Below are 26,596 nucleotides of genomic sequence, written 5' to 3' on the forward strand. Positions count from 1 at the left end.
CACTATTAAATATACTTTATTAATTTGTAAACAAGTTATAATTTATAAATTAACTCTTTATTTTTTATATTAAAAAAATTATATTTTCTAACATTTTACAGATCCTTTGATATTATTTATTTTTTATTTCATTGTCATTACTTACTTGAAATAAATATAGATTTCATTATATTATATAAATTTTATCATATAAATATTTTTTAATACATACCATTAGTATAACACACATACACATACACACACATCGTGAGTACAGTTATAATAGCCAATTAAATTGCGGATACTATGACAGTCATCATTTACATGCTGAGTAACTAAAATAATTATACTATCACTTAAACGTTAAAATTTTGTAAAGTTTTTACAGAAACACATTTACAATAGCAGATAACTTAGTCCGCTAAAAAATTTTATTGAGTATCTATATAATTAAACAGTTTTCATTGAAATACATATAATATGGCTAAAACGCCAATTTGAAAAATTCACTGATACACTGTATCATAACATTAATACAAAATAGTCATACAATGTCTTACAAATACAAAAGTTGATACAGATAATTACATATATAATTTATAAAAATAATAATAATATCACTATTCTGTGTCACTGACAATAAGATATTATTTCTTCTTTGAAAAACTTACAAGTCCTAGAGTAGGCTTTGCTGCAGCAGTTTTACGTTTCGAAGCTGCTTTTCCTTTTTGTGTGCTAAAATTATATTAAAAAATATTTGACAATATAATAAATCATTTATATTGCAAAATTAATATTTCTCCTAACAAGTAAATAAATAAATCACCTTGAATTTGTATATCTAGCTTTTTTAGTGCTTGAACGATAATTATTATAACCTTTACGTTTTCTTCCTTGTGTACTTCCATATCTACCTCTTGTACTTCCAGAATAAGAGGAATTTGTAGCAGTATTCCATGAACTTGTATCTTCATCAGTACTGTCAGCTGAATTCTCATCAGCTTCACTCAATAAAACTGATAATTTAAAGCAAATTATAAAGTTTTACTTAGTTACTTAATCGTTCATTTATATATTAAATACATGAACTTATATAGTTCAATTTACTATTACCATATTTTTCTGCTGCATATTTTTGTGTAATATCTAATAAAGCTTTGCCATATTTGTCAAAATTCGCCTTTGTGACGTGGGGAATTTTTAACATGGCTTCTTCACTATCAGGTAATTGTTGACTCATTGCTCTTATAGCTATCATATTCATGATTGATGATGCAGATACATCGAGTGCACCCGCTATTCCTCTAATAATTCCTATTAATTCTGAATAACAACGTTCTTGCAACTCTTGTAGAACTTTGTTAACTTTAGTTGTAACTGTAGAAACAGTTGCTACTGCATTTGAACTACTATTTGCAGCACGTATTGGAATAATCACCTAAAATATAAATACGGCAATATTTATATTTTATTTTTAATAATGCGATTTAAAATTATTTATTACCTTTGTGTCTTTTTTGGTCATTAATTCTGTCGCTTTGTGACCAATTTTTAAATATGCACACGCGATTTCATTGTTTATATACATTTCCTCTCTTAAATATTCTTTAAGTACCATTTCATGTAAAAGACGTTCTATATCACCTCTGTTCCACGATTTACCTTGACCATACAATGGATGATTTGTAAGACCTACAAAATAATAAATATTAGTTTAACAACAAAATTTTTTTAATTTATTAAATACAAATTATAAAAATTATTTATTCCTAATTATTTCTACCTGATTCTCTTATTTTTTTTAAATCGCTTCCCTTAAAAATATCCGTAAGAAATACTAAAGTTAATTTAGAATTCTTTCTCTGATTAATTTCTCGTACTGCTTTCATAATTTGCCGTGCATGATTTGTTGCATCCAACATAGTAAACTCCGCCTGAAAAGTACATATACAAAATAATTTCGATTACAGGTTTTCACCTTATATATGCAATCATAATTACAATATATAGTGTCTCTTACCTTACACCTACAATTATCGCATGCAGATGATTTATTTTCAATACATTTTTCCCGATTAAAAATTTCACCGAAATAATTAAGTTGTAATGCTCTACGACAATCGGTTTTATTTTCACAAAAGGATACCATCTTAAATAAATTATCCATATGTGTTTTTATAACGTCTGGATTCGAATTATCTATTTCAATCATTTTTCTGATTCTATGCATATCAGCATAATTATAAAATAATATACATTCAGCATTTTCTCCGTCACGACCAGCACGTCCACTTTCTTGATAATAACCTTCTATTGACTTTGGTAAAGCAGCATGTATTACAAAGCGTACATTAGGCTTATCAATACCCATACCAAATGCTATAGTTGCACAGACAATCCTCATCTAAAATAATATTATTAAACATAAATAAATGAATAGCATTAACTTATATTATATACGTGATGTATTTCTATGTACTTCTTCTGAAATCCAACGTCCTTGAATATCACTCCTCTGATTATCTGTCAATCCAGCATGATAACTTTGAGCTTGAATATTATTTTTTCTCATTTGTAAAGCGTAATCGTCACAATCTTTACGCGATAAACAATAAACAATGCCACATTGATTTTTGAATTTTGTCTTTATCATAGCTATAACTTCATCAGAACAATTTTTGCCTTTCTTTGCAATTATACTATATCGTAAATTCGGTCTGTTGAAACTTGACATAAACCTGAAAATAAAATTATTTATGTCTTAATATATACATTGTTATGATAATTAATAATAATAAATAATATACAAATGTCTTATATCATACCATTTTGGTTTTGTCATACCCAATTGATACAATATATCTGTTCTAACTCTTGGAGTAGCTGTAGCTGTTAAAGCAATTGTTGATACTGTAGGATAATTTTCTCTAAGACATTTTAATTTCTTATAATCTGGTCTAAAATCATGTCCCCATTGACTTACACAATGTGCTTCATCGATAACAAATCGTGCTAATAAATTTCTTTGAAATAAAGTTGTTAAAATGCTGCTTAATTTTTGGGAAGCAGATATTTTTTCAGGTGTTACATATAATAATTTTAAGCCCGGTTCTTTCTTTGATAATTCTCTATATATTCCAGCTGATTGATTTTCAGTTATATTGCCAGACATGTGTGCTGCAGGAATCTGAATGATAATAAATTATCACGAGCATTATGATTAATTTATTTATTCAAAATTTACTATACAAACAAAACTCTAATAAAATTATATAACTTACATCAAGTGAAGTCAATTTCTGTACTTGATCAAGAATAAGACTTTTTAAAGGAGATATAACAATTGTAACTCCTGGTACAAGAAGAGCTGGCATTTGATAACAAAGTGATTTTCCTCCACCTGTAGGCATCAAAACAAAACAGTCAAATCCAAGGAGCGCTGCATTAATCGCTTGCAATTGATTAGGCCTGAAAGAGTATAAACCAAACTTCTGCCTGAAGATCTGAAACAATGATTCTCTGTATAAACAAATAATATATTAATTTTTCTAACTACAAATATTTTAACAATTCAATAACAATAACAATCAATTTGTAAGTTAATTTTAAATATATTTTTATACTTCTGTACATATTAATTTAATTAAAAGTTAATATAAGAATATATATTTGTATATACTTTTAACATTTCACGAGAATGAGGATAATTTAAACCATCGAATTCTCCGCTAATGCCATCATTTTTATAATTTCCTGTAAAGATTCCTTCAGAAACGGATGTATTTAAATTTATATTTATTTTATTATTTGTAGTAGTACTCTTCTTTTTTTCTGGGCTACTCGTTGCTAAAAATGTAAATATAAATTTTTCGTACACATAAAACATAAATGCTTCAAAAAACCAAAATAAATTATAAAATAAATTATAAAATAAATTATACAATTTACCTTTCATACTTAAACTTAAATCTAAATTAGAACTATCATTTAAAGATATAGAAGGCTTATACTCTTTTTTAAATGTTTCAGTAATACTTTTGTTCTTATTTTCCATTACATCATCCTCTGTAACAATGTTTACAAATGAATAGTGATTATTGTTAATTAAATAGAATAGTATCTTACCAAAATCTTTACTATTATTAATCCAATCATCCATTTGATTAAACGTAGGTTGTGCATCTTGTTGAAATTCTTTTCCTTTCGAATAATCATAATCAACTTTTTTATTTTGATATACAAGTTCATTTTGCTCTGTCTTAAAGCTAACATTATCACATTCAGAATCAGATTTTATTTTTAATAGTCTTGATTGTTGCTGTTCTTTCTCCCATAATTCGCCTATTTTTTTTGTAACTTCTGTGCATATTGTAGCTCTGACAGGTCTTTTTAATTGAAAAGTACTTTTTCTCATTGTAGCTGTATTAGTATTTGTACTAACTACAGGTGAATTAGTATTGACAGAGGTTTTCACATTTACTTTTTCAGTATCATCTGTTTGGCACGGACTTAGAGAAGATCTAGTAATGCTTAATGATAATCCATCTAAAGTTTCATTAGGACTTACTATTTCTTTGCTAGAAGAATTAAGACTAAGATTCATACTACTATCCTTTGAATTGTGCAAGTTTATTGGACTACTTTTGACTATTTTATGTTGCTTAAAAACAGGACTATGACATTCTGGTTCATTTAAGAGTTGATTATCAATTGTAGATTTTAATTCTTTCTCCACTTTTTGCATATTTTCTAGCTTTTTATTTACCAAACGTAATTTTGCTTTAACATGCTGATTAAATATTTTTAATTTATGAAATGCGTCTGCATTAAATTTAGGAAATTTTTCTAATATAGGCAATGGAATTTCACTTATAGCCACAAAAAATTTTTCCAGAATTTCTATTTGTAGATCTTGTAGACCCTGACGTCTATCTTCCAATTCATTTTCTGTTCCCTAAAATTGAAATGAATATTATTTACTGGTTTAATCTTTATACGGACATTAATAAAATAATTATAATATTATGTATCTTTGATAATTACTTACGGGCAAAGATGACATAATTGGCTTTTCTTTTATTGATTGAATCCAAGAAATTAATTGTTTATCTATACCTAAAGGCTTCAAATTCAATTTATAGTCAGGACCTATCCATTTCTTTCTTGGTGTCATCTGAACAGTTTCTTTTGAATCAGAATTATCATTGTCGGAATCAGATATGATAATATTTGTAGCTTTTTTAATATTTCTTTTCTTATAGTCTTTAATGTCTTGGTTTACAACATTTTCCATGATTAAATTTTCATTTGTATTATGTTTCATTTCCTCAGGAATATTATAGCTATCAAATGAATTATGTTTATTTATTTCAGGTGACATTGTAGCAGTCTTGTTATAAACAGGTAATAGTGATGTATCTGTATTACTAATGGGATTTTCTTGTATTTCTGGGCTTTCTTTTTTATCTTCTGTTTGTTTTAACCCATTATTTAAACGTAAACATATTTTTAATTTTTTACATTCGTCCTCACTTTCTGATAATTGTTCAAAGAAAATTTTTTTCTTACATGAATCTTTTATATCAGAAGTAGTTGATTTTTGAATATTTTCCAACCTTTCTTTTTCTTCTACAGAATCTTCCACATACTGTACAATTGAAGAATTACTTTCTTGAGATTGTGCTTTAAATGTATTTTGATTTGATAAATCATTTGAGCTTTCCTATATATCAAAATGACATTATATCAAATTTTATGATATAATAAAAAAGAATAATTAATATAAAATTAATATAAAAAAAATATAAAATAATATAAAATTAATTCTTACAAGATTTATATTATCTATCACTTTAAGCTCTTTTTTTATATTTGAAGAAATAAAACTATCGCTATCATCGTCAGAATCAATTGAAATATCATATTTCACATTTGAACTTTTTGTAATATTTTGTTCAATAGGTGTACTGGAAATAAAATTACACAAGGATTATTTACACTTTAATATTTTAAAATGTAATATTTTTAATGATTAAATGAATACCTAGAGGTTAGATTATCCTGGTTTTCCAATCGTTTAAAAAATGTTGTCAACTTTGGAACTCCTGTACTTTGACTTATAGGAAGCTTTTTTGACATTTTAACAATTTAATGTTACACATATAAATACAATTTATTAACAAAGCTTTGTTCAGAGAAACAATAGATAAAAAAGGATTTTTTGTAATAGTCTTTTTCTTAACTTCATTATTAGAAATCTACAATATTAAATACAACTTATTTAAGTTAAATGAATCTTCATATCTATACATTTAAATATTATAGTACGTATTTTTTATAAGAACTTCTTATCAGCTATGCCATTAGTTTAGGCGGGAAACAATGTAACAAAGGACCACGTGTATATTTTGAATATATTAAATTGTTAAAGAATTTATCAGATTCTCTATTTGACAATTATATTTCTTATAACAATTCTCTATATATATATTCATCAAATGTACAAATATTTTATGTACAATCAATTTCATTTCACATAAAAAAAGGAATTAACTTTACCAAATTTACAAATGCCTAATTTTATTCAAAGCTCGAACCATCCACTATGAAGTTAGTAGAAAGTTGTAGTTAATATTGATATACAACGATTTTCACTTCGAGATTGTTTTTGTAGATTTCGTCGTAGTTCAGATCATTCTCCTCTTTGATCAATGACAACTATTTCATAAGACTGTCATATACTACTTTATCAAATGTCATACTATATTGTATTGAAATATCAACTAACTTTGAAAAATCTTATAAAATAATGTATCGGTATACATGAAAAATCAAGGTAATTTTTTTACAATATTGATCTAAGTATATATTATTTAAGTCTTTTATAAAGTAGATCTTTTATCGATCGAATATATTCAAATGTAATAAATGTAATGTATATCATGACTTATCAAATAAACATTATAATTATTTTATAGTAGTAAATAAAAATTAAAGAATTAAAATAAAAAATAAAATTGATATTGATATTGATGTTAATTATATTAATTATATTGAACAGTTCTTTTTTTCCACAATATGTGTATAATCAGCGACAGCTGTCAAGGCCCGAAAAACTATTTAAAAAATATACGATGTTACAAAAAAATATAATTATATTTCATTTCGAAACAATTTTAGTCTGTTATTTGCCAATAAGGCATATATCTATTAATTGGTAATTTTATCTTAATTAATTAATTAATTAATTAAAAATACTTGTGTATATTTATCTTATTAATTAATAAGATATCTTTTTAATTTTTAATAAGGAATTATTTATAATATTTCAATGTCAAATGTCTATTCTTTAAAATTGTTACTTATTCCTTAAATTGAATGATTAACGAATACAATTGTCAATGAATTCAAGGTTCTTATATTGCTATAGTTCTACCTTACTGATTATGTTGTCACTTACTGTTATCAGTAGATACATTAGTGTGCATAGAGAACATACTACTTTTAGAGACATACTAGTTTTATTACAGCATTTAGAAGGGAACTTATATATATTTGATATATATTTGATTTATTTTAAGTTTTTTATATTTATATATATAATTTGAAATAATAAAAAATTATATTGTAGTATTTATATTTTTTATTTTTTACATAATTTTTTATTCTTTTTTTTGGTCTTTTTTGTTCTATTTACATATCTGAACTTTGACCTATTAGAAACTTAATCCACATTAATGATGGAAGAAAACTGTAAAGAATTACATCTCGATATCACAGTAGATCAAAATGAAATCGAAAAGGGAGCCATAGAAATCATAAAGCGAATAAGACCATCTTGGCCATTGGATCAACTACAATTCAAGGTAATATCAACAAGGTAAAATATCATTATGTAATTTAAAAATATGTGTTATTATTTTATTTGCTTATATCATATCGATTTTATAATATCTTTAAAATTGAATTTTTATATTATCTGTTAATTTATTGACATAATTATTATATCATAAAAGTAATGTATAATTTTTATAAATTTGATTTAATATTTTACAGTTGTTTACTCATGGAATAACCAATAAACTTGTAGGAGTATGGTTTCCAGATAATTATAATAATATGGTTTTAATTAGAATTTATGGGCATAAAACGGATTTACTTATTAATCGGAAAGATGAAACAAGAAGTATTAAAGTAGGTAAAAAATATAATTTTGCAATTATGAAATGTTTTTGTTAGTTATATATAATTATATTTATAAAATAAAAATATAAATAATATATTACAGATATTACATAAAGCTGGTTTTACACATTCCATTTATGCAACATTTAATAATGGTTTTGCCTATCAATTTCTTGAAGGTGATATACTTACCACTGAAACTGTTAGACAACCAGAAATTTATAGACTAGTAGCTAAACGAATGGCAGAGATGCATTTACTCGAACCTAATCATTGTGAAATATCTAAGGACCCAATTATTTGGAATAAAACTGAAAAATTTATGGAGCTTATGCCCAAAAAATTTTCTGATCCTTGTAAACAATTAAGGTAATTAATATTATGATATTATTTATATATATATATATATATTTTTTTTTGATATACATATAATAATGTTAGATAATTTAAATCATTATTCAGATTTATAAAATTAATAAAGCCTTATGACATATTGGAAAAAGAATATCAGTTTTTAAAAGAACAGTTGTCAAATTTAAGTAATTCTGTAGTATATTCACATAATGATCTTTTATTGGCAAATGTAATTTATAATCAAAAGGAACATAGTGTAACTTTCATTGATTATGAATATACTGCATATAACTATCAAGCCTTTGACATAGCCAACCATTTTGTAGAGTTTGCAGGTAATTAAAGCATATTTTAATGCACTTTGTATTTATTTACATAAAAATAAGATAGAAACAATTTAATTTATATTTCTAGGTATTGATTCTCCTGACTATACATTATATCCTGAGGAAAGTTTACAAAAAGCATGGATAAAAATATATTTACAATCATATTATAACATGAATAATGTACTTGAAAGTGAAATTAACCGATTGTATAATCAAGTGAATAAATTTGTTCTTTTAACACACTTCTTTTGGGGTTGTTGGGCTCTTATACAAAGCCAAAATTCATATATTGATTTTGACTTTTTGGGGTAAGTGAAATTACTAAACATTTACTATTTCTATTGTATTTATTTACTATGAATGAAAATATTTTTACAATTGTCAAGAAGATGAAGCAAGATTTATTGTTCAAGATACAAATAGACTTTTTTTTTTTTTTTTTTTTTTTTGTTTTTTTTTGAGAAATCTTTATAATTAATCATACAACTTTTTCAGATATGCAGCAATAAGATTCGATGAATATTTTAAAAAAAAGACTGAAATGTTTAATTTATGATGAGAAGAAATCAATTGGATCAACTACTGATGTCATTTATATAAACATTCCATGTAATTCATATGTTACCAAACTTTTGCTCGATTCACAAATTTGTATATAAGTATGAAGTAAATAAGTAGTAATAATATTTCGTAAAATTGTTCATGACAATATTATATATGTTGTCTTATACATGTTATGTGTAAATATATAAAAGTCTCAACAATATATTGTATAGTCTTGTTATATAAATAAAAGTTGTTTCAAAATCTGTGCATTTTCCTTTTATAAATACACATCGTATAGATTATACAGTTTGAAATTTGTGAAAATGTATAAGTAGTGAAAAATTTGATAAATTAGTTTGAGCGAAGCTGAAACGAGTAAAATTTAAATAATGCTTCAAATTGCGGGTTATATCGGTAATTATTTTTCGAATAAATTTTAATAATTTAATTGTGACATATGTACAGTTGATATATATTTTTTAAATATATATATATATATATATATATATATATATAAATATATAAATATATAAATATGTAAATATATATATATATCTCACTGTTTCAATATTTAATATACTATATTTAAGAATAAATAATAAAATTTAATAACTCATTTTATTTTTTAATGGATATTTAAACTGTCACGTATTACAATCGATCAATTGACTAGCGAGTATGTTTTTGCTAGTGCGATCACGTACGCATCTACATATGTATGTATGTATGCATGTACATACGTATTCATAAATCAGTGTATATTTTTAGTGAGTACTTTTGGTATTTCTTTCAAAGATCTGTAAATACATATGATATGTATTCCTATTATTCTTGCATCGCTTAATCTAATTATATTTTAGACATTTTGTAGAACTATTAATGCTTGAATAAACGAAGAAAAAGATTAATAGATATTTATATAAAAGCAAAGTAGAATTACCTAAAACAGACAGATAAACACTTTTGATAAAATCAAATCTTATGATATACTTGCCACTATATCTCTTAAAATAAATCCTATCATAAAAACTGATATGATAGGTGAATAAAATGGATAACACGAAAGTTGCTTTCGAAATAGAATGAAAATTGTATTTAATTTGAAAATATTGTTGAAATAGAATTAGCTTATCTTCATTTGATTTTCTATCTCAATTCCTTCTCTCTCTCTCTCTCTCTCTCTCTTGCTCCCACCTCTCTCACTCTCCCTTCCCTCTTTTCCGTTTTCTCACTCTTTCTCTCTTTCTCCTTTCTCTCCCACACTCTTCTCGTTGCTCTTTTACTGTAAACCCGTATGGAAAATGTTAAGAAAACAACACGCATGAAAGAAGACACTCATTTATACACACATGTACATACGTCAGTCGTCTACACATGTATAAGAGTTTAGGGAAGAGCGGGGTAGAGAGGAAGAACGAATCGTGTATTCTCGCACGTGTGTGAAAAGCTTTGCATTGCTCCGGCAACTCGCACACTGTGCGTTGACCTACTGTTTCGCTGTTCGAACACGTATATATATATATATATATATATATATATATATATACAGATATATATATATATCTGTCTCTGTTCTGTGTAAACTACTGGCAATTTTTCAATAACCAAATACCGGAATATCGATAGAAATCAGTGGAATCGTTCGTCGAATGACATTGTATGAGAATAATCGTAAAAAATTAAAGGAAAACCGGTAGGAGGTATAAACGAAAAGTATATATTTTATTCGGTAAAGAAGTTTCTTTGTTAGCACTGATCATCGCATTTGAGGGGGATACATCGAAACAGTGGAAATTCCTTTTTTTTTTTCCCCGAAGGAAAAGTTAACCGTTTTAAACGGAAAGGTATTTGTATAAGATGCACGCCACTTGTAAGTGCTTGAATATTTCTATAAGATCTAAGGGAAATGAATTAAAAAAACTTCCAATCGACGAAATTGAACTGACCGATCATGAAAGAGCCGACGCTTTCTTTCGAGAGGTAAGAGATTACATTTTTATTTTCTCATAGATTCATTGTAGGATTTATCGTAGAATTAATTTATATCCTTTACATATTTATATATTGTTATTACGATATCAATTAAATCGCAACCACATGGATTTTACATTGTTTGCATTTTATTATTCTGATTTATTATAATTTAATTTGTATTATATTATTGTTTATGTAACGTTATTAATTATTTGATTTATTTCTATTGCCCATTTTTTTTCAACATTAATTCTTAACATTAAATTTATTAATAAGAATAAAAAGAAAAAAAAATGATATATAAGCGAATGGAATATTAAATAATGCTTTCTATATTATTCCTTTGTTTATACATGTAATATTGTACAAATCTTTTAATAACATTAGACAATTATTATTGATTATTGTATTATCAATATAATATTATACTTTTTAATATACTTTTATTTCAAATACTTATTTCAATATACTTTTCTCAATATACTTTTGCTTCAAATACTTTTTTATTTCAGGAACTTGCAACAATTAAAGATTTAGAAGTTATTACTAAAGAACAGCAAGGCTTAGTGGAAATAAGAAATGTTGGAACTTGGATTATTCATCGTTGTCTCAACTGTTCAATATATACTCATGCCGTACACAGGGAATATGGTGCTGCCTTAGTTCTCATTAATATTAATATGATTGTAAGTACATGTATATTTCATAAGATGTTCTGTGTATTTGAATTCTATTATTTTTTTTCTTTTTTTTTTTTTTTTTTTTTTTTTGTATGATTGCAATAGTACAAATTATTAAAATAATATTTTTATCTTTTGACGCTATTTTTAATAAAACTATAAATATATATATAAATAGATAGATTTTTTTTCGTATTTTATCACATTATTTCATGATACATAATATTAGAAATGAAGTATCTGATAAGTAAATAGGACAATTATATCAAGTGAGATTATCTTTGAAATAAGAGGAGTTATCTATTATATTATATTATCTCTTATGCAATTTATTAACTGTATTTACCTAATTAAGTATAACGACAATAAATGATTGAAAAAATGATGAATAAATATATAAATCTATATTTTATAAATTTATTACTTTTGTACATATAATTCTTATTTTACTTATGGTCGTAAATTATTATTATTATATATATGATTTATTATATTATTACAGACCTCACCAGAAGAAATAAAACGAATGAAATCTAATATTGATTATAGTAATGTCTTTAGAATAGTAATTGATCGAAGTACTTTTGATGATCTTGATTATTTGCAACCACCTAATAAATTTTCTGGTAAACTTTAAAATTTACATTTTAATGCTTATACAAAATGATTTATATTTTTAAAGCTAAACATTATTTCTATTCCATTTATATAGTATCACAATTATTAAGTGCTACACAAGTGGCATTGGGCTGTCTTCATCAACAACTTGAGGAAGCTGTACAAAGGCAGGCTGCAGATGTTGAAGAAAAAATACGTAATTTTACTGCAGAACAGTATCAATTGTTAGAACAGTTTCGTGAGAAAGCACATAATGAATATCGGCTCTTGACAAGGTAAAATACTAATATTACATATTTCAATTGCATACATACAGAGCTATTAATAGTAACATGTAACCATTATTTTAATATTTTTAGCTTATTACTCAATGGTGAAGAATTAAAAAGATTGACTAATAACACAAAAACTTCACAGCAGACATCTGATGATATTAAAGAAGATATAACAGCTTCAAGAACTAATGAAAAAAATATAAAATCACATAGAACAACAAATGATGCAGCATACGTTATTCAAACTAATATTAAATGTGAACCAACTTTAATGTCTTCTAGTGTACACATTGTAAGGAATTATTTATTTATTTCTTATACATATGGTAATTCATATTTGTGTAAAATCATTAAATAGTTTTTATAAATGTTTTATAGAATAATAGCATAGAAAAGAGAGATGCCTATGTAAAAGAACCGAACAGTTTTGATACGGAAGCTTTGTTTCCACTTGAAGGAATGGAAGATACATTAACTCCTGATCATCTTCGATCTTCCGAAGAAGAATCAGATACTGATGGTGACTATTATTAATATTTTATTAATTTTTTTTTCTTTCTTATATATTACAATTTTTAAAAATATTTTATTTATTGACTTTTATTATATCATTATATAAGTAAAAACCTTAACAGATTCGGGCCAAGATGAAGGTATCCATATGCATAGAGGTCAAAGAGGTGGACATCCCACATTAGCCAAATCCTTGCCCGTTAGCGTACCAACTTTCCCTGCGTTTATTCGAAAAGCAATTCCAGATCAAGATGATGATCAGGTAAAAAATAACATTTTATGTTCAAATTTTAATATATCAATTAATAAATTGTCTTACATTATATAAAATTTTAAATACAATATAATCATTATATAAAATTTTGAATGTATTTTTAGCTATCAAGAGATCCACTTGATCCACATAATATTCGAGCTTCTATTAAAGCATTAGCTAAGAGTGTTCATGGTGATACAGTCTTTGGAGATTTACCACGTCCACGATTTTCTACTCAGATCTGATTTGCAAAGAATTAAAGAATAGAAAACAAAAAGAAAGAAAAAAAAAATATAAAAAACAAAAAGAAAAAAAAAAAAAGAAAAAAGGAGTGGTATTATATCATCAAATACAATTAAAAAAAAAATTCATATATAATTGACGATTATTATGTCATACAGTACTCACTTAATCTTTGCTTTCTTTTCAATGAATGTTATACAGAAATTGTGTATAAATTCAAAATATAAAACGATATTAGATATTCGTATATGTATTATGAAGAAAAAATCAATAATATCTTGGATTTCAAGATATGTTAGATTATTTAGAAAATATATTATTGTGAAAGTGTCTCCACTTAATGGATATAAAAAAAAAAAAAAAAATTGAATATGTGTTACGTATTTCTAAGATGATTCGTAAAATGGATTACTAAATCATTGAGATTAAAAAGGTGGCTTAAAGTGAATTGAGATTTTATGATACCACATTAAAATAAATATTACAAATATTAATAGGATATTATATAGAAAAGTTAAAGATTTTTGCATTATGATTGCATTATTGAGTGTTATAATCATGTTGATGAAAGTAGACGTTTTTCTTACAATAGTTTAAGAAAAAGAGTATATGGTCAAAGTTTTCTGTCATTAATTGATGAAAGTGAAATAATTTCTATTCATAATATTCGATTCAAGAAAGAGATTTTTATTTAACAAAAACATTCTGTATGTTTCGTATAACGATATTATAAAAATCTATTTTAAAATGAAATCATAATATTAAAATAATAGAAATTTAATAAAGTATTCTTTTCATTATGTTATATTACAAAAACAAGTAAAAAAGGAATAAAAAAACCGATATCAGCATATATTACATAATTCAATACAAACTATTTGAATAGAATGTTTCAATAAAATTAATGATAAATGTTAATTAATAATTGCTTGTGTAAGATAAAAAAAAATAATCATAAATTATTTTACTGAAATTGCTATATTGTAATAAGTAATTCTAAATACTATATGTGAGTAAATTAATATATAACTTGTGACTGAACTTTTGTAAAAATATAGTGCAGATTTTTTTACATATATAATGAACTATATAAAATTTACGTAAAAAAAGAATTAATGCAGCTTTTTAGACTTATATCATGTATACATATACATACAGACTGTTCTTACAAACAATATCTTTTTATTAATTTTATTATGCTTTAAAATTGAATTTTTTATTACGAAAAAATGTTTTTTGTAACATATAAAAACATTCTAATAGAAAAATTTCACTTTGATAAAATTATAATTAATAAATAATATATGTATGACCATTAGATATCATAGTTCCATTGTTAAAAATTATTTACAATTACATTTATTTGATAAATAATTGTAATGTTGCTATCATAATATGATATATGAAGCATTCACCTCATTTAGAAAGCTTTATTTCTTATGAAGTTTTTCAATATAATGTCTTTCATTAAATTTTATAAACATATTTTTATTAATCAATGAAAATACTAAATAGAATGTGCACCCATGGTGCATCTTAAATAAATAGTTTGTTTATATTAAACATATGATTTATAATAACTGCAAGAATATTTTGCATTAATATTATTATTAAAAGAAAAACAAATTTAAAATAGGAATAGGACATAAATTAGAAAAATGCAGTTTGTAAGCAGGACATATGAATTCAAAGATATAAAACAAATTTTTATATATGTACACATATTTTATCTTTATTATTACCAACATCAAATGTTTATATTTAAGTCAATGCAATGTGTCATTCTCATAATAATATTAGTACTATTGACATAGTTTATATAGATTAAATACCATAAAATATTAAAATTATTAAATTCGTAATTTTAAAAATATTTTGGTTATATAACTTGCAATGAAAATTATATGCTATGTTTTATAGTGAACTTTATGATAAGTAAGCACATGTAAGTCATTCCAATGACGAACTGCATTCTATCATTTGTACTGAACTTAATTTATATCAAGGCATCAATAATGGTAAATGGTTACATACAAAATGAAAACTCCTGTAGTGCCTTCGAAAAATTATACACCTTTGTTAAAATAATACTTTTATATTGATGACAGTTAAACGGTGACAGAGAGAAACAAGATAGACACTTATTATTAAGGTACTGAAATATGCAATGACACACATTAGATAAGTTAAATAATTATTTGTTTTCTATTAAAAGGAGTGTATGTGCTATCTATTGTTTTATTAATTTAGTTTACATATGTTGAGGTTTTTTGTTTGTGTTATAAATTTTTAATAAAGTATTATATCTGCTGCATATACAATTGTACAAATGATATTTTGTATCATTACCATGTGATAATAAAAAGTACGAATATTCACAATAATAATATAGTTTCCTCTGTATTTCACATACGTAATATTTATTCTTTTCAAATTATTAGTAAATTATTTTATTCAATTGTCTCACGAGTGTGGCGTGGTATACTTCGTATACAATTTTCTGCTGGAAAAAAAAAAAAAAAAAAAAAAAACCAGAAACTGGAATTTTAATATATAACCCGAAAGTAATAATAAATTATAACTGAAAATAATAATATATATTTCATTTAAATATTTTCATTTATTCTATATAAGGCAAGTGCCAATTCTTAATTATGGCAAAAAATGTGTGTAGAGGATAGTAGGTACTACCACTGTGAAGACCAAGTATACTTATACATCGCCCTCTTTCCTAAAAAATCAATATTATCTTTTTTAATTAGAATATAATAAAATATGATTAAAATATATAAATAAAATATGCAATTGCGATAAAATAAAAAAATGCGCTTTATGATGCAACTGAAAAAGAAGATATTAGACACATTTCATAAGTTTAATTAAAAAATATACTAATCAGTGTTATTACCATAGTTATGGTTGTACATGAAATTTATGGATTGCATATAAAATATTACTATGTAATGTTAAATTCATATGAATCATTACACTATTATTTTATACAAAATTTTTTAATGAAAAAGTATAAAAACATTAATTTTATATGAATAATGAAAATTCATGTTTAAAAGTATAGTGCACATTTACTGAATAACATAGTAGTGTCCTTAGTAATACTTCACAATAATTAATATGGTATTTTTCGCACAATTCTATAAATTTTAATGTGATTAACTAGAGACAATGGCAGTTGTAATATTAAAAATATTTTTAGATTTAATGCCATTATTAAAAATTAATAGAAAATTTACTTTTTTGTTGCAAGTTCCATTTGTGCAGCAGCTACAGACTTCATAGCATCTTGAACAGCGGACAAATTGGCCTTCCAAGCAACAAGTAAGTCTCGTAATTGCATCCACTGTGGCCTTCCAAAGGTTCTATGCATTGTACTTGAAATAAGTACTTTACGACCAGCTTGATCCATACGTGCTCTTACAAGTTTCGTTTTCAAGACTAAAGTATAAAGTATATTTTCAGTATATAAATTAATAGATCTTTTTGGTAATATATTTGATTGTTCAAAAAGAGGAAAGATTAAAAAACATGTAGAATATTTCGATAACTTAATAAAAATAAATTTTTACTAAGCCAGTACTAATTCTTTTTATATTCCCTGTGTATTTAAAATTCATTTGATTAATTTCAAATGAAAATATTTATACAGGAAAAATAATAACATAAAAGTAAATTATAATTACTTATTAAATATAATAATTACCATCAATAATGAAGTTTTCTACTTCATCTTCATTAATTTGTAATTCTTCTTGGATGGTATCAAATGACATTTCTGGATTTGTTTCTGCCAATTGCATGAATGTTAATAACCTCATTTTTTTCATATTTTGCTCATGATTTAACCCTATGTAATGTTTATGTGAAAATTTATTAAATACTTCATATTTAAATATACTGTTCATATATATCAATATAAAATGTATGTATGTACCAAGTTGATGCTCAACAAATTCTTTATGATGTTGATAAAAGTGTAGATATGCTGGTAATTTTTCTTGTACAAATACAAGTAATAAATCATGAATTAGTTCTCCTTCTAAAAACCGTACAGGTTTTAAGGCTAATAATGGATCGAGTAAAAATGTATTTGGATCTGCAAGAGCAGCTAAAATGCAACGTTGGGCATCTTCTCTTGCAGCAGAAGCATTTTCTGCTGTATATGTTCCAAGAAGTTCTACCATTACAGCAGCTGCCTGCTCTCTGTATAATTTTAAATAAAAGATAAAGTAAATATCAAAAAAAAGAATATATAAAATTGTTATATACAATCTTTTTACCCTTGTTTACAACTGAGAAGTACTTCATGTAACAAACGCAATAATTTTTGCATTTGTTCATTGGATGGTGGAAATGATGCAAATTGTTGTTTCAATTGATCTATTCCTCCGTAAACTGCTTTCACTTGGTCTACATTACGAGCTATTTGAACTAGATGATAATAGACATGGTATCTCATTGGCGAATCATCGGAAAGAGATTGAAATAATAACCATAAACTATAAAAAAACAATATATATATATATGTATAATTAATTAAGTTTGAATATCTAATGAAATTATAAAAAAAATATTCTATAACATCTTACGCTTTCAAACACACCAAGCCTAATTTATAACCTGGTGCTTTTGTAAGCTTCTCACAAAATGCTAATATTAAATTTTCTGCTCTTTCAGTAGGTATCTAAAAATATATAATATAACTATACAAGTTATTAATTATTATGAATAATATTTTTTAATAAATTTTAATAATACTTACTAATATCATGAGAGAGACAATATCATTTAATACAGTTTCAATTTCATTTTCATTTCCTTCTTTAAAACAAGCTTCACAAACTCCAATGATTTTATGTAAATCATCCTCTATTCCTTTGGGAGATTTTTCTTCACTGATCTCAGCTCCAAGACTTTTAAAATATGCTCGCAATTCCTGTGCCTAATGATGTAAAATAACAATAAAATATAATATATATGAATTTCTATTATTTTAATTATTTTTTAATGTTTTATATTTATATTAAATAGAAACTTTATAACCTATTATAAACTTTATAACCTAAAATATTATGAATAGTTATATTAAAGATCTTTCGTTTATTTAATTGTAACTAATGAAATATTTATCATATAAATGGAGAACCTATTTTCATTTATATCACATATTTACCTGATCATCTAAGGGTAATTCCATAAAAATCGGTGGAATCTGCATCTTGACGGATTTGACCACGTTTTGATATTAAATGATAAAGAATTACCAATAGTTTTGCTATCGAAAGTAGTTTATTAAGCAGTACGGTAATTCCCTAGAGACTTTCAGAAAATCACTAGTACTTGTAAAAGATAACGCCTGGAGCGTAATTGGAGAGTCTTGCGAGCAGAATTTGTAGATATAAATTATAGTCAATTTATAATCAAGCGTAAGTGTGAATTGTTAGAAAAACGCAATAAATTTCATTGTATTGTTATCCTTTGCGAAATTTACTGAACCAGTTTACAACTATAATAATTGTACTACAGTAATTTAACCAAAGAGCAGTAAAAACAATTTTGTCCAGAGTATGATTGAATAATTTTCTTGTTATTATATTTCTTCCTAACATTTCATAGTTTTTTTCTCTAGTTTTATCAAATAGTTCAATGAAGGATTGCCAACTATGCAATATAACCTAATAAAAAATTTAGATAAATTGTACCAAGAACATATATATTAATATAAAAGATATAGTTTTGTTTTCAGTTTTTAATGATATCTCATATAAATATGATTATATATTTTTTAATTAGATATTTATCGAATTATGTTTAATTTATATAAATATAGTAATTTATCAAAGATTTAAAATCATAGTTATGGGTATGTTTATATATAAAAATAAAAGTGGACATTGGATCTATGATCCAAATACACTATATTAAATATAAATAAATTCTATTTGCATTCGCGCTCGCTTAATTTGAATTTTTCTTTTGTTTTTTCATTTTGAAAATGCACCTGAGAATTTTTGAATTGGATAATAAAAAATTATTCGTGAACACCAATATATGAAGAAATCACTAAGAATTTACTATCAGATTAAAGATTATTTCACGATTATTACAGGTATGAAATGATGCATAGTTCTACCCGTATAACGTCATCTGCAAAAAATTTTACGGCACGTGTTTAACGCGTTGACAATATAAGCGAAAATTTATTGAACTTTTATTTTATTAGTGCATTAATTGTGTTTTTAAAAGTTATTATATATAATAATACAGGTATTTTTATATTACAAAAACATATAACAATATTGAAATTAATAAGTTTTATTCTGATTTTGAATTATTGCATTTTATTCCTTTATACTTGCATAGGAAAAAATAATTGTGAATTTATATCTAGATTATACATGGCGAAAAGAGTACAACCATCTTGGAGTCCTCCAGAAAGGAAGGCTTCTACTAAATTACATCTATATAATAGTTTAACTCGAGAAAAGGAAGAATTTATTCCTCAGTTTGGAAATAGAATTTTGTGGTATAGTTGTGGTCCAACAGTTTATGATGCTTCGCACATGGGTCATGCCAGGTATTAATAGAATAAAATATTTAATATTTAATATAATGAAAAAGATTATAAAAGTAATATTATAGTAATGTATATATTAATTGTGTTTGTATTTTATTATTACAGATCATATATATCATTTGATATTTTACGAAGAATATTGTCAAATTATTTTGGATATGATGTCTTGTATGTAATGAATATAACTGATATAGATGACAAAATTATAAAACGAGCCAGACAAAATTATTTATTTCAAAATTATATAAAAGAAAATCATAGCTTAGATAAAATATTAGATCATACAAAAGTTGTAATGTGCAATTTTGAAAACGTAGTAAAAATAACAACAGATCCTGATAAAAAATGTATGTTGGAAAATATGTTAAATCGAGTTGAAAAGGCTATAGAAAATCTGGAAGAAGCTGTCAGAAGTAAAAATGAAAATGAAATCATGAAATGTCAAGAGGTATTTGGTATATAATTTCTTTTATACTTTTTTTTTTCGAGTTTGAGATTTATAAACAATCATATCAAATACACCGAAATATGTATTTTTATAGATATTATTGGAAGAAGCACGAGATCCTTTAGCCAATTGGTTAGATAATCAAAAAGGAGCTACTGTTGAAGAACACTCAATATTTACCAAATTGTCACAACACTGGGAATCAGAATTTCATAAAGATATGGATGCTTTAAATGTGAGATATTATTGATAATGTATAATATAACATTTATATATATATTTTTTTTGTTAGTATTTAAATTTTATTTTTATTTCTATAAGTAGGTATTAAGGCCTAATGTTTTAACAAGAGTTAGTGAATATGTCCCAGAGATTATCAAATTTATTCAAGGAATTATAGATAATGGTTTTGCTTATGAAAGCAATGGTTCTGTTTATTTTGATGTGGGAGGTTTTGATAAAAATGATAAGCATTATTATGCTAAACTGGTTCCAGAAGCATATGGTGATACATCAAGTTTAGAGGAAGGGGAAGGTAATACAACAATGTTAAATTTTTGTGAAGAAGTAACATAACATAATTATTAATTATATTTTTAATAGGGGATTTAAGTATGTCAATAGAAAAATTGTCAGAAAAGAGATCAGTAACTGATTTCGCTCTTTGGAAATGTTCAAAGGCAGGTGAACCTTGGTGGGATAGTCCTTGGGGTAAGGGTAGACCAGGTTGGCATATAGAGTGTTCTGTCATGGCATCAGAAATTTGTGGAGAAAGTTTAGATATTCATACTGGAGGTGTAGATCTTAAATTTCCTCATCATGACAATGAACTTGCTCAGTCAGAAGCACATTTTAATAATTCACACTGGGTTAAATATTTTCTTCATTCTGGTCATTTAACAATTGCTGGTTGTAAAATGTCCAAATCCTTAAAGAATTTTATTACTATACAAGATGCATTAAAAAAATATTCAGCAAGACAATTAAGACTTGCATTTCTTCTTCATTCTTGGAAAGATACTCTAGACTATAGTGAAAATACTATGAATATGGCTATTCAATATGAGAAGTTCCTCAATGTAAGAATTATTTAATATAACTTATATAATATTTTCTAAGATGTTTTTCGAAGAAACGTTAATTTATAATTATATGTATTGTAGGAGTTCTTTTTAAATGTAAAATGCAGAATCAGATCTTTAGGTAATGCAAGTAATACAAATATTTTTAGTAAATGGACTGACGCGGAAATAGATCTTAATACGAAATTTTTTGCTTCTAAGGATTCCGTTCATAATTCATTGTGTGGTAAGTTTTATATATAATTTAAAAACATTGTTAATAATGTTGATACTAACATTTGTAATACTAAAGTGCTATATTTACTACTTCATTTGGTTGTTTGTAGATAATATTAATTATAGATAAGTTTTGATTTGTTTATTCTATATTTACTACTTTATTTGGTTTGTTTATAGATAATATTGATACAAAAAGTGCTTTGGATGCAATCAGAGATATTGTAACTCATTGCAATATTTATATCAAACAAAATAAAAATCCAAATACTCTATTACTTAGAGATGTTGCAGTTTACATCACAAAAATATTCACTATCTTTGGTACTATAAATTCATTTCATGATAGCATTGGTTTTCCAATTGATAATGAGACAACAAACACAAATGTAAGTGACACATGCGTGCATGTGCGTGCGCGTGATTATAATTAATTGGAGAAAATTATTTATTACATTTATGATTCTATCTAGATGGAAGAAACCGTTATGCCGTATCTTGAAATTCTTTCTAACTTTCGAGAAAAAGTAAGGGATCATGCAAAAGTTATTAAAGCAGATAGTATTCTTCGTGAATGTGATAAGTTACGAGACGATATTTTGCCAACTATCGGTGTTCGCTTAGAGGATGATAGCGGGGATCATTGCAAAGTAAAATTAGTAAATAAGGATGAGCTTTTAAAGGAGAGAGAAGCTAAAAAAAAAGCAGAATTGGACAAAATATTAGAAAGGGAAAAAAGAAAAGTTGATGCAGCCGCTGCAGCTGTTTTGAAGGAAGCGCAAAGGAGAATTCCACCGGCGGAGATGTTTAAGTTAGAGAAGGACAAGTATTCTCAATTTGACGAAAAAGTGTGTTAATTAGTTGTAATTATTTACAATCGTGTATTTCTCTGTTTAATCAATAATATGATATTATTCCAATTTAGGGATTACCGACGCACGATGCAAAAGGTAAAGAGATAAGTAAAGGACAATTGAAGAAGTTACAAAAATTACAGCAAGTTCAAGAAAAAAAATATAACGATTATTTAATGTCTAAACTAAATAGTATTAAGTAATCTTGTTGCAAAGAATGTACTTACATTATTTTCATTTTTCATGAATTGAAAATTTTATTGATAAGAAAAAATTCTGTATATTAAAAAATATGAATGATAGGGTTTTTTTTCTTTTTAATTGCGAAAAAGTTTTTTGATGAAAGTATTGATATTTTTTTTTTTTTTAATAACTTCTGCATTAATATGTATGGCATACGAGATTGGTATGCAATCAAATACATTAAGCTTTGTTATAGAAGCCAGTTTTGCTGAAGGCAAAATGCAGCATTAAGTATCAGACACTCATATTCATTAATTTAATTTATCTGAAAGAATATAACTTTATTTATATTTTTCATTTATTTTAGTATCTTTTATATATAAGTAAAAAAAGAAATACATGTATTAAATCATTAATAACTTTCACTTGCATGTAATATTATGTGTAATATATGAATATTCAGTTTAATTTATTTCATCAATAATAGACGTAATTATTTAATCTTCCATAGAAATTTTAAATGGATTTTGAGGAGTTTTGATAATGCTTTTTTTTTTGATACAATTATATATTTAATATATATATATATATATATTTTTAGTCATCAAGTATTATTTTATAAAGCTCGTTATCGAATATCTTAATAATCATGTTAATATTAATATTTGGATAATAAATTGTAAAAGGAAATATTACTTTAAATATATGCCTTATCGAAAACACTTGAATACATATATACAGTAACCATTGTATACCATCGAATTCGATTAATCCACGATCATGAGCTTTATCTTTTGGCGAGTCCCAATCGTGCGCAAGCCTTCCTGAACAAAATAAACGTCAACCTGTTTCCATTTTACCGGATGAATTTGACGCGGCATGTCGCCCATTATTAGAACATAATACCCCTTTCACAAATGGTCGGGTACGAGCCGACAGTGACAGCCTTATAAATGCAAAAGTGATATAACGCCAGACTCCATGGCGAGGCGGACCTGATATATGTTTTCTTCCATTCAACGAACGCTGGAAATGTGAAACGGACGAGCAGAGCTCAACCCATCACCATCGCTTTTCTAACTTTCTGTAAAATGTCTACGGAGCGATAGTAATGCGTTCGCGCTCCCAAAAACTCACCGGAATAATATGAAATTGCACATAGCATTCACTAGAGTTTACATTACCAATAGAATACGGATGTTTATGAAAGATAAATATATAAAAAACATATGACATTTATACACATAAAAAATATACAAATATACAAAATATTTATATATTACATATAGTATAACAAATAATATATTAATATGTCATAAAATATTAACAATATTTAACAATATTTTTCACAGTCATTCTATTGCATTATAGTTCGCGTTACAATAAATTATGAACATTTTTTTTAAATATGCTGTTAATAAATAATAATATATATATAAATAATAATATATAAATTAATAATAATAACATATAAATATTAATATATAAATTAATATAATAAAATATAAATTAATTAAAGACGTACGTTTGTCAAAATTAATTTATATGTATGCAAAGATTAGTACGTTCTCGTTACTTCATATATTTGAAATTTTTATTAATTTAATTTATCTTATTTTTTTTTCTTTTTAAAATAGAAGTTATAATTTCTTTTTTTTTCTTTCTTTTTTTTTTTTTTTTTTTTTTTTTTAATTTTTTTTCCCAATTACTGAAAATGTTTTTTAAATGATTAATACAATTCATATATAGCCTCATGAATCCATTTAATGATAAACCTACAGTTTCTGATTTATGTATTGTGTCTGATAAAGTATTTATTTGGCAATTTAATAATAAATGCTTATGTCATCGTTTTCTTTAATGACAAAATCGGAATTGTTTACAATTTAACTTCGCATGAACGATTTTCTATTATTTCGAACTTTTGGTATTAAGAAAAAAAAAAAAAATTGAAAAGCATTTAATATCATTTAACGAGATGAATTTGCAATTTGATTTATTGATAATAACATTTATTATTTTTTGTTCCTAATATTACATTCATTAATGTTATATATAAACATTTATCGAGAATTCTTTTTTAACATTAACATTATTCTCTTTATTTTACAAGAGTATTGTATCTTTTTTTTTCTCGAATAATAATATCTACTTTTTTCCGTTCTATTTCCGTGTAATACAATTCACAAGTCTTTCATACGTTTTATCTAATATTTTTTTGCATTTACTTTTTTTAGTCTGTTGATATAACTACGTTTGTACGTCGTTTATGACAAGGAGATCTTAGCTTAAGAATTGAGAGTAATATTGATTTTAATATATTTCAACGTAAAATGAAGCTAATTAATTAGAAAGAACGAAATGAGTAACTTTTGTTAAATAGTTTATTATTTCGCTATATTTTCATATATCTACCTATTTCATTTTAAAAAATAACAAAATCGTTTGATTCTCTATGAATCATATCACGATTATATTGATTTTCTGCCAATCACTGTACCGCTTTTTTTTTTTTTTTTTTCTTATCGATAAAACTATCTCATATTTAATCCTTTCGCTACGTCAGCACCGTCCGTGAATACGTTTGCTGCTATATGGGCAGTCAGAATGCAAGTGCGCACTTAATCGTAAACCGAACGTATACTTTATCGCTGACAGAGTATAACATTTGATATATTGTCGCGTCATATAAATTATTTATATATCTCTTATTCAAATTGTATAGAACAATCAAAGTTGTGAATCCTTAGTCCGATCTTCATCAGGATTCTTCAAGGTCATCGCAAAGTCAAACAATTATCATCCCTCTCGTCTGAAACATTCTTTTCTTTTTTTTTTTTGTGTTGCATTTTTAATACTTATGGAAATAATTGCGCGTATGCATTTAAAATGCATGTATATCTAATCGCGAATAATGAATAATTTTTTTTAACCCTTTATATATATAAAATCGTGTAAGCAAATCTATTTTATAAAAATGAGATTATTAAATGAATGATATATTTTATTTTACCGTGAATCATACTTTGCTAGTCTCTTACGAGATTAGACGTTTTTCTTAAAATTTTTCATGCGAAAAAAGTTGAAAAACTCGAGCAGCCAATGTCTCTCTCTTTCTCTTTCTCTCTCTCTCTCTTATTCTCAGCTTCACTTTTTTACCATTATTGACGAGGAAACGAGTGCACGTTACTAAGAAGAAAAGAAAAAAATGGTAAGTTGATGTTAACAATGCGTGACGGTTGGTGCAAAAAATATGCTCTCGAATATAAA

The 26,596-nt window shown here is 25.2% G+C and overlaps 5 protein-coding genes across 11 annotated transcripts; 3 read left to right on the forward strand and 2 right to left on the reverse strand.

Moving 5' to 3' along the window:
* Positions 1-223: 223 nt before the first annotated feature.
* Blm (Bloom syndrome helicase) lies at positions 224-6,686 on the reverse strand. Of its 2 annotated transcripts, XM_085655479.1 has the most exons (16): positions 6,538-6,686; positions 6,023-6,236; positions 5,810-5,945; positions 5,027-5,701; positions 4,105-4,933; positions 3,928-4,044; positions 3,659-3,825; positions 3,261-3,482; positions 2,805-3,166; positions 2,459-2,717; positions 2,000-2,383; positions 1,763-1,913; positions 1,484-1,671; positions 1,093-1,417; positions 806-995; positions 224-714 (listed from the first exon to the last, which is right to left on the reverse strand). In XM_085655479.1, the coding sequence occupies exons 2-16, from the start codon at positions 6,115-6,117 to the stop codon at positions 627-629; spliced, it is 4,188 nt and encodes a 1,395-aa protein (XP_085511605.1). In that variant the 5' UTR covers positions 6,118-6,236; positions 6,538-6,686; the 3' UTR covers positions 224-626. The 2 variants fall into 2 exon arrangements, with proteins under 2 accessions (XP_085511605.1, XP_035730274.1); XM_035874381.2 differs by lacking the exon at positions 6,538-6,686 and having other exon boundaries at positions 6,023-6,382.
* On the forward strand, positions 6,657-9,653 carry eas (ethanolamine kinase 1). Of its 4 annotated transcripts, none has more exons than XM_035874468.2 (7): positions 6,657-6,814; positions 7,699-7,844; positions 8,035-8,172; positions 8,267-8,532; positions 8,626-8,852; positions 8,932-9,154; positions 9,342-9,653. In XM_035874468.2, the coding sequence occupies exons 2-7, from the start codon at positions 7,716-7,718 to the stop codon at positions 9,400-9,402; spliced, it is 1,044 nt and encodes a 347-aa protein (XP_035730361.1). In that variant the 5' UTR covers positions 6,657-6,814; positions 7,699-7,715; the 3' UTR covers positions 9,403-9,653. The 4 variants fall into 4 exon arrangements, with proteins under 4 accessions (XP_035730361.1, XP_035730365.1, XP_035730353.1 ...); XM_035874472.2 differs by lacking the exon at positions 6,657-6,814 and adding an exon at positions 7,079-7,195; XM_035874460.2 differs by lacking the exon at positions 6,657-6,814 and having other exon boundaries at positions 7,460-7,844.
* A 1,013-nt stretch (positions 9,654-10,666) lies between these two features.
* Positions 10,667-16,031, forward strand: PRAS40 (Proline-rich Akt substrate 40 kDa). Of its 2 annotated transcripts, none has more exons than XM_035865825.2 (8): positions 10,667-11,372; positions 11,879-12,052; positions 12,549-12,672; positions 12,759-12,939; positions 13,024-13,231; positions 13,318-13,459; positions 13,560-13,714; positions 13,831-16,031. In XM_035865825.2, exons 1-8 carry the CDS (start codon positions 11,250-11,252, stop codon positions 13,951-13,953), a joined length of 1,230 nt encoding a protein of 409 aa, XP_035721718.2. In that variant the 5' UTR covers positions 10,667-11,249; the 3' UTR covers positions 13,954-16,031. The 2 variants fall into 2 exon arrangements, with proteins under 2 accessions (XP_035721718.2, XP_035721729.2); XM_035865836.2 differs by having other exon boundaries at positions 13,575-13,714.
* Positions 16,032-16,171: 140 nt separating this feature from the next.
* On the reverse strand, positions 16,172-19,277 carry eIF3m (eukaryotic translation initiation factor 3 subunit M). The gene is made up of 8 exons (XM_035865855.2): positions 19,140-19,277; positions 18,729-18,908; positions 18,556-18,650; positions 18,247-18,465; positions 17,901-18,169; positions 17,670-17,813; positions 17,203-17,404; positions 16,172-16,682 (listed from the first exon to the last, which is right to left on the reverse strand). Exons 1-8 carry the CDS (start codon positions 19,182-19,184, stop codon positions 16,664-16,666), a joined length of 1,173 nt encoding a protein of 390 aa, XP_035721748.1. The 5' UTR covers positions 19,185-19,277; the 3' UTR covers positions 16,172-16,663.
* Positions 19,278-19,837: 560 nt separating this feature from the next.
* On the forward strand, positions 19,838-23,830 carry CysRS (cysteine--tRNA ligase, cytoplasmic). Of its 2 annotated transcripts, none has more exons than XM_035867778.2 (10): positions 19,838-20,075; positions 20,358-20,543; positions 20,649-20,991; positions 21,086-21,226; positions 21,316-21,526; positions 21,595-22,070; positions 22,155-22,299; positions 22,470-22,678; positions 22,763-23,137; positions 23,215-23,830. In XM_035867778.2, the coding sequence occupies exons 2-10, from the start codon at positions 20,365-20,367 to the stop codon at positions 23,344-23,346; spliced, it is 2,211 nt and encodes a 736-aa protein (XP_035723671.2). In that variant the 5' UTR covers positions 19,838-20,075; positions 20,358-20,364; the 3' UTR covers positions 23,347-23,830. The 2 variants fall into 2 exon arrangements, with proteins under 2 accessions (XP_035723671.2, XP_035723662.2); XM_035867769.2 differs by lacking the exon at positions 19,838-20,075 and adding an exon at positions 20,076-20,233.
* The last annotated feature ends 2,766 nt before the right edge of the window (positions 23,831-26,596 follow it).

The sequence above is a fragment of the Vespa mandarinia genome, chromosome 2 (assembly GCF_050613455.1).
Source record: "Vespa mandarinia isolate Hongniang chromosome 2, ASM5061345v1, whole genome shotgun sequence".
Lineage (NCBI taxonomy): Eukaryota > Metazoa > Arthropoda > Insecta > Hymenoptera > Vespidae > Vespa > Vespa mandarinia.

Excerpts from the sequence above, each read along its gene's own strand:
- Blm (XM_085655479.1), bottom strand. The coding sequence starts at position 6,117 with ATGTCAAAAAAGCTTCCTATAAGTCAAAGTACAGGAGTTCCAAAGTTG. Across the intron at positions 3,483-3,658 it reads ATTCTCGTGAAATGTTAAAA|ATCTTCAGGCAGAAGTTTGG; the intron begins GTATATACAAAT and ends TCATTGTTTCAG. Across the intron at positions 3,167-3,260 it reads AGAAATTGACTTCACTTGAT|ATTCCTGCAGCACACATGTC; the intron begins GTAAGTTATATA and ends ATTATCATTCAG.
- eas (XM_035874468.2), top strand. The coding sequence starts at position 7,716 with ATGATGGAAGAAAACTGTAAAGAATTACATCTCGATATCACAGTAGAT. Across the intron at positions 8,173-8,266 it reads ATGAAACAAGAAGTATTAAA|ATATTACATAAAGCTGGTTT; the intron begins GTAGGTAAAAAA and ends AATATATTACAG. Across the intron at positions 8,533-8,625 it reads GATCCTTGTAAACAATTAAG|ATTTATAAAATTAATAAAGC; the intron begins GTAATTAATATT and ends ATCATTATTCAG.
- PRAS40 (XM_035865825.2), top strand. The coding sequence starts at position 11,250 with ATGCACGCCACTTGTAAGTGCTTGAATATTTCTATAAGATCTAAGGGA. Across the intron at positions 11,373-11,878 it reads CCGACGCTTTCTTTCGAGAG|GAACTTGCAACAATTAAAGA; the intron begins GTAAGAGATTAC and ends TTTTTATTTCAG. Across the intron at positions 12,940-13,023 it reads GAATATCGGCTCTTGACAAG|CTTATTACTCAATGGTGAAG; the intron begins GTAAAATACTAA and ends TAATATTTTTAG.
- eIF3m (XM_035865855.2), bottom strand. The coding sequence starts at position 19,184 with ATGCAGATTCCACCGATTTTTATGGAATTACCCTTAGATGATCAG. Across the intron at positions 18,466-18,555 it reads GGCTTGGTGTGTTTGAAAGC|TTTATGGTTATTATTTCAAT; the intron begins GTAAGATGTTAT and ends GTTTTTTTATAG. Across the intron at positions 18,170-18,246 it reads CTTCTCAGTTGTAAACAAGG|AGAGCAGGCAGCTGCTGTAA; the intron begins GTAAAAAGATTG and ends AAAATTATACAG.
- CysRS (XM_035867778.2), top strand. The coding sequence starts at position 20,365 with ATGGCGAAAAGAGTACAACCATCTTGGAGTCCTCCAGAAAGGAAGGCT. Across the intron at positions 21,527-21,594 it reads AAGTTTAGAGGAAGGGGAAG|GGGATTTAAGTATGTCAATA; the intron begins GTAATACAACAA and ends TATTTTTAATAG. Across the intron at positions 22,071-22,154 it reads AATATGAGAAGTTCCTCAAT|GAGTTCTTTTTAAATGTAAA; the intron begins GTAAGAATTATT and ends TATGTATTGTAG.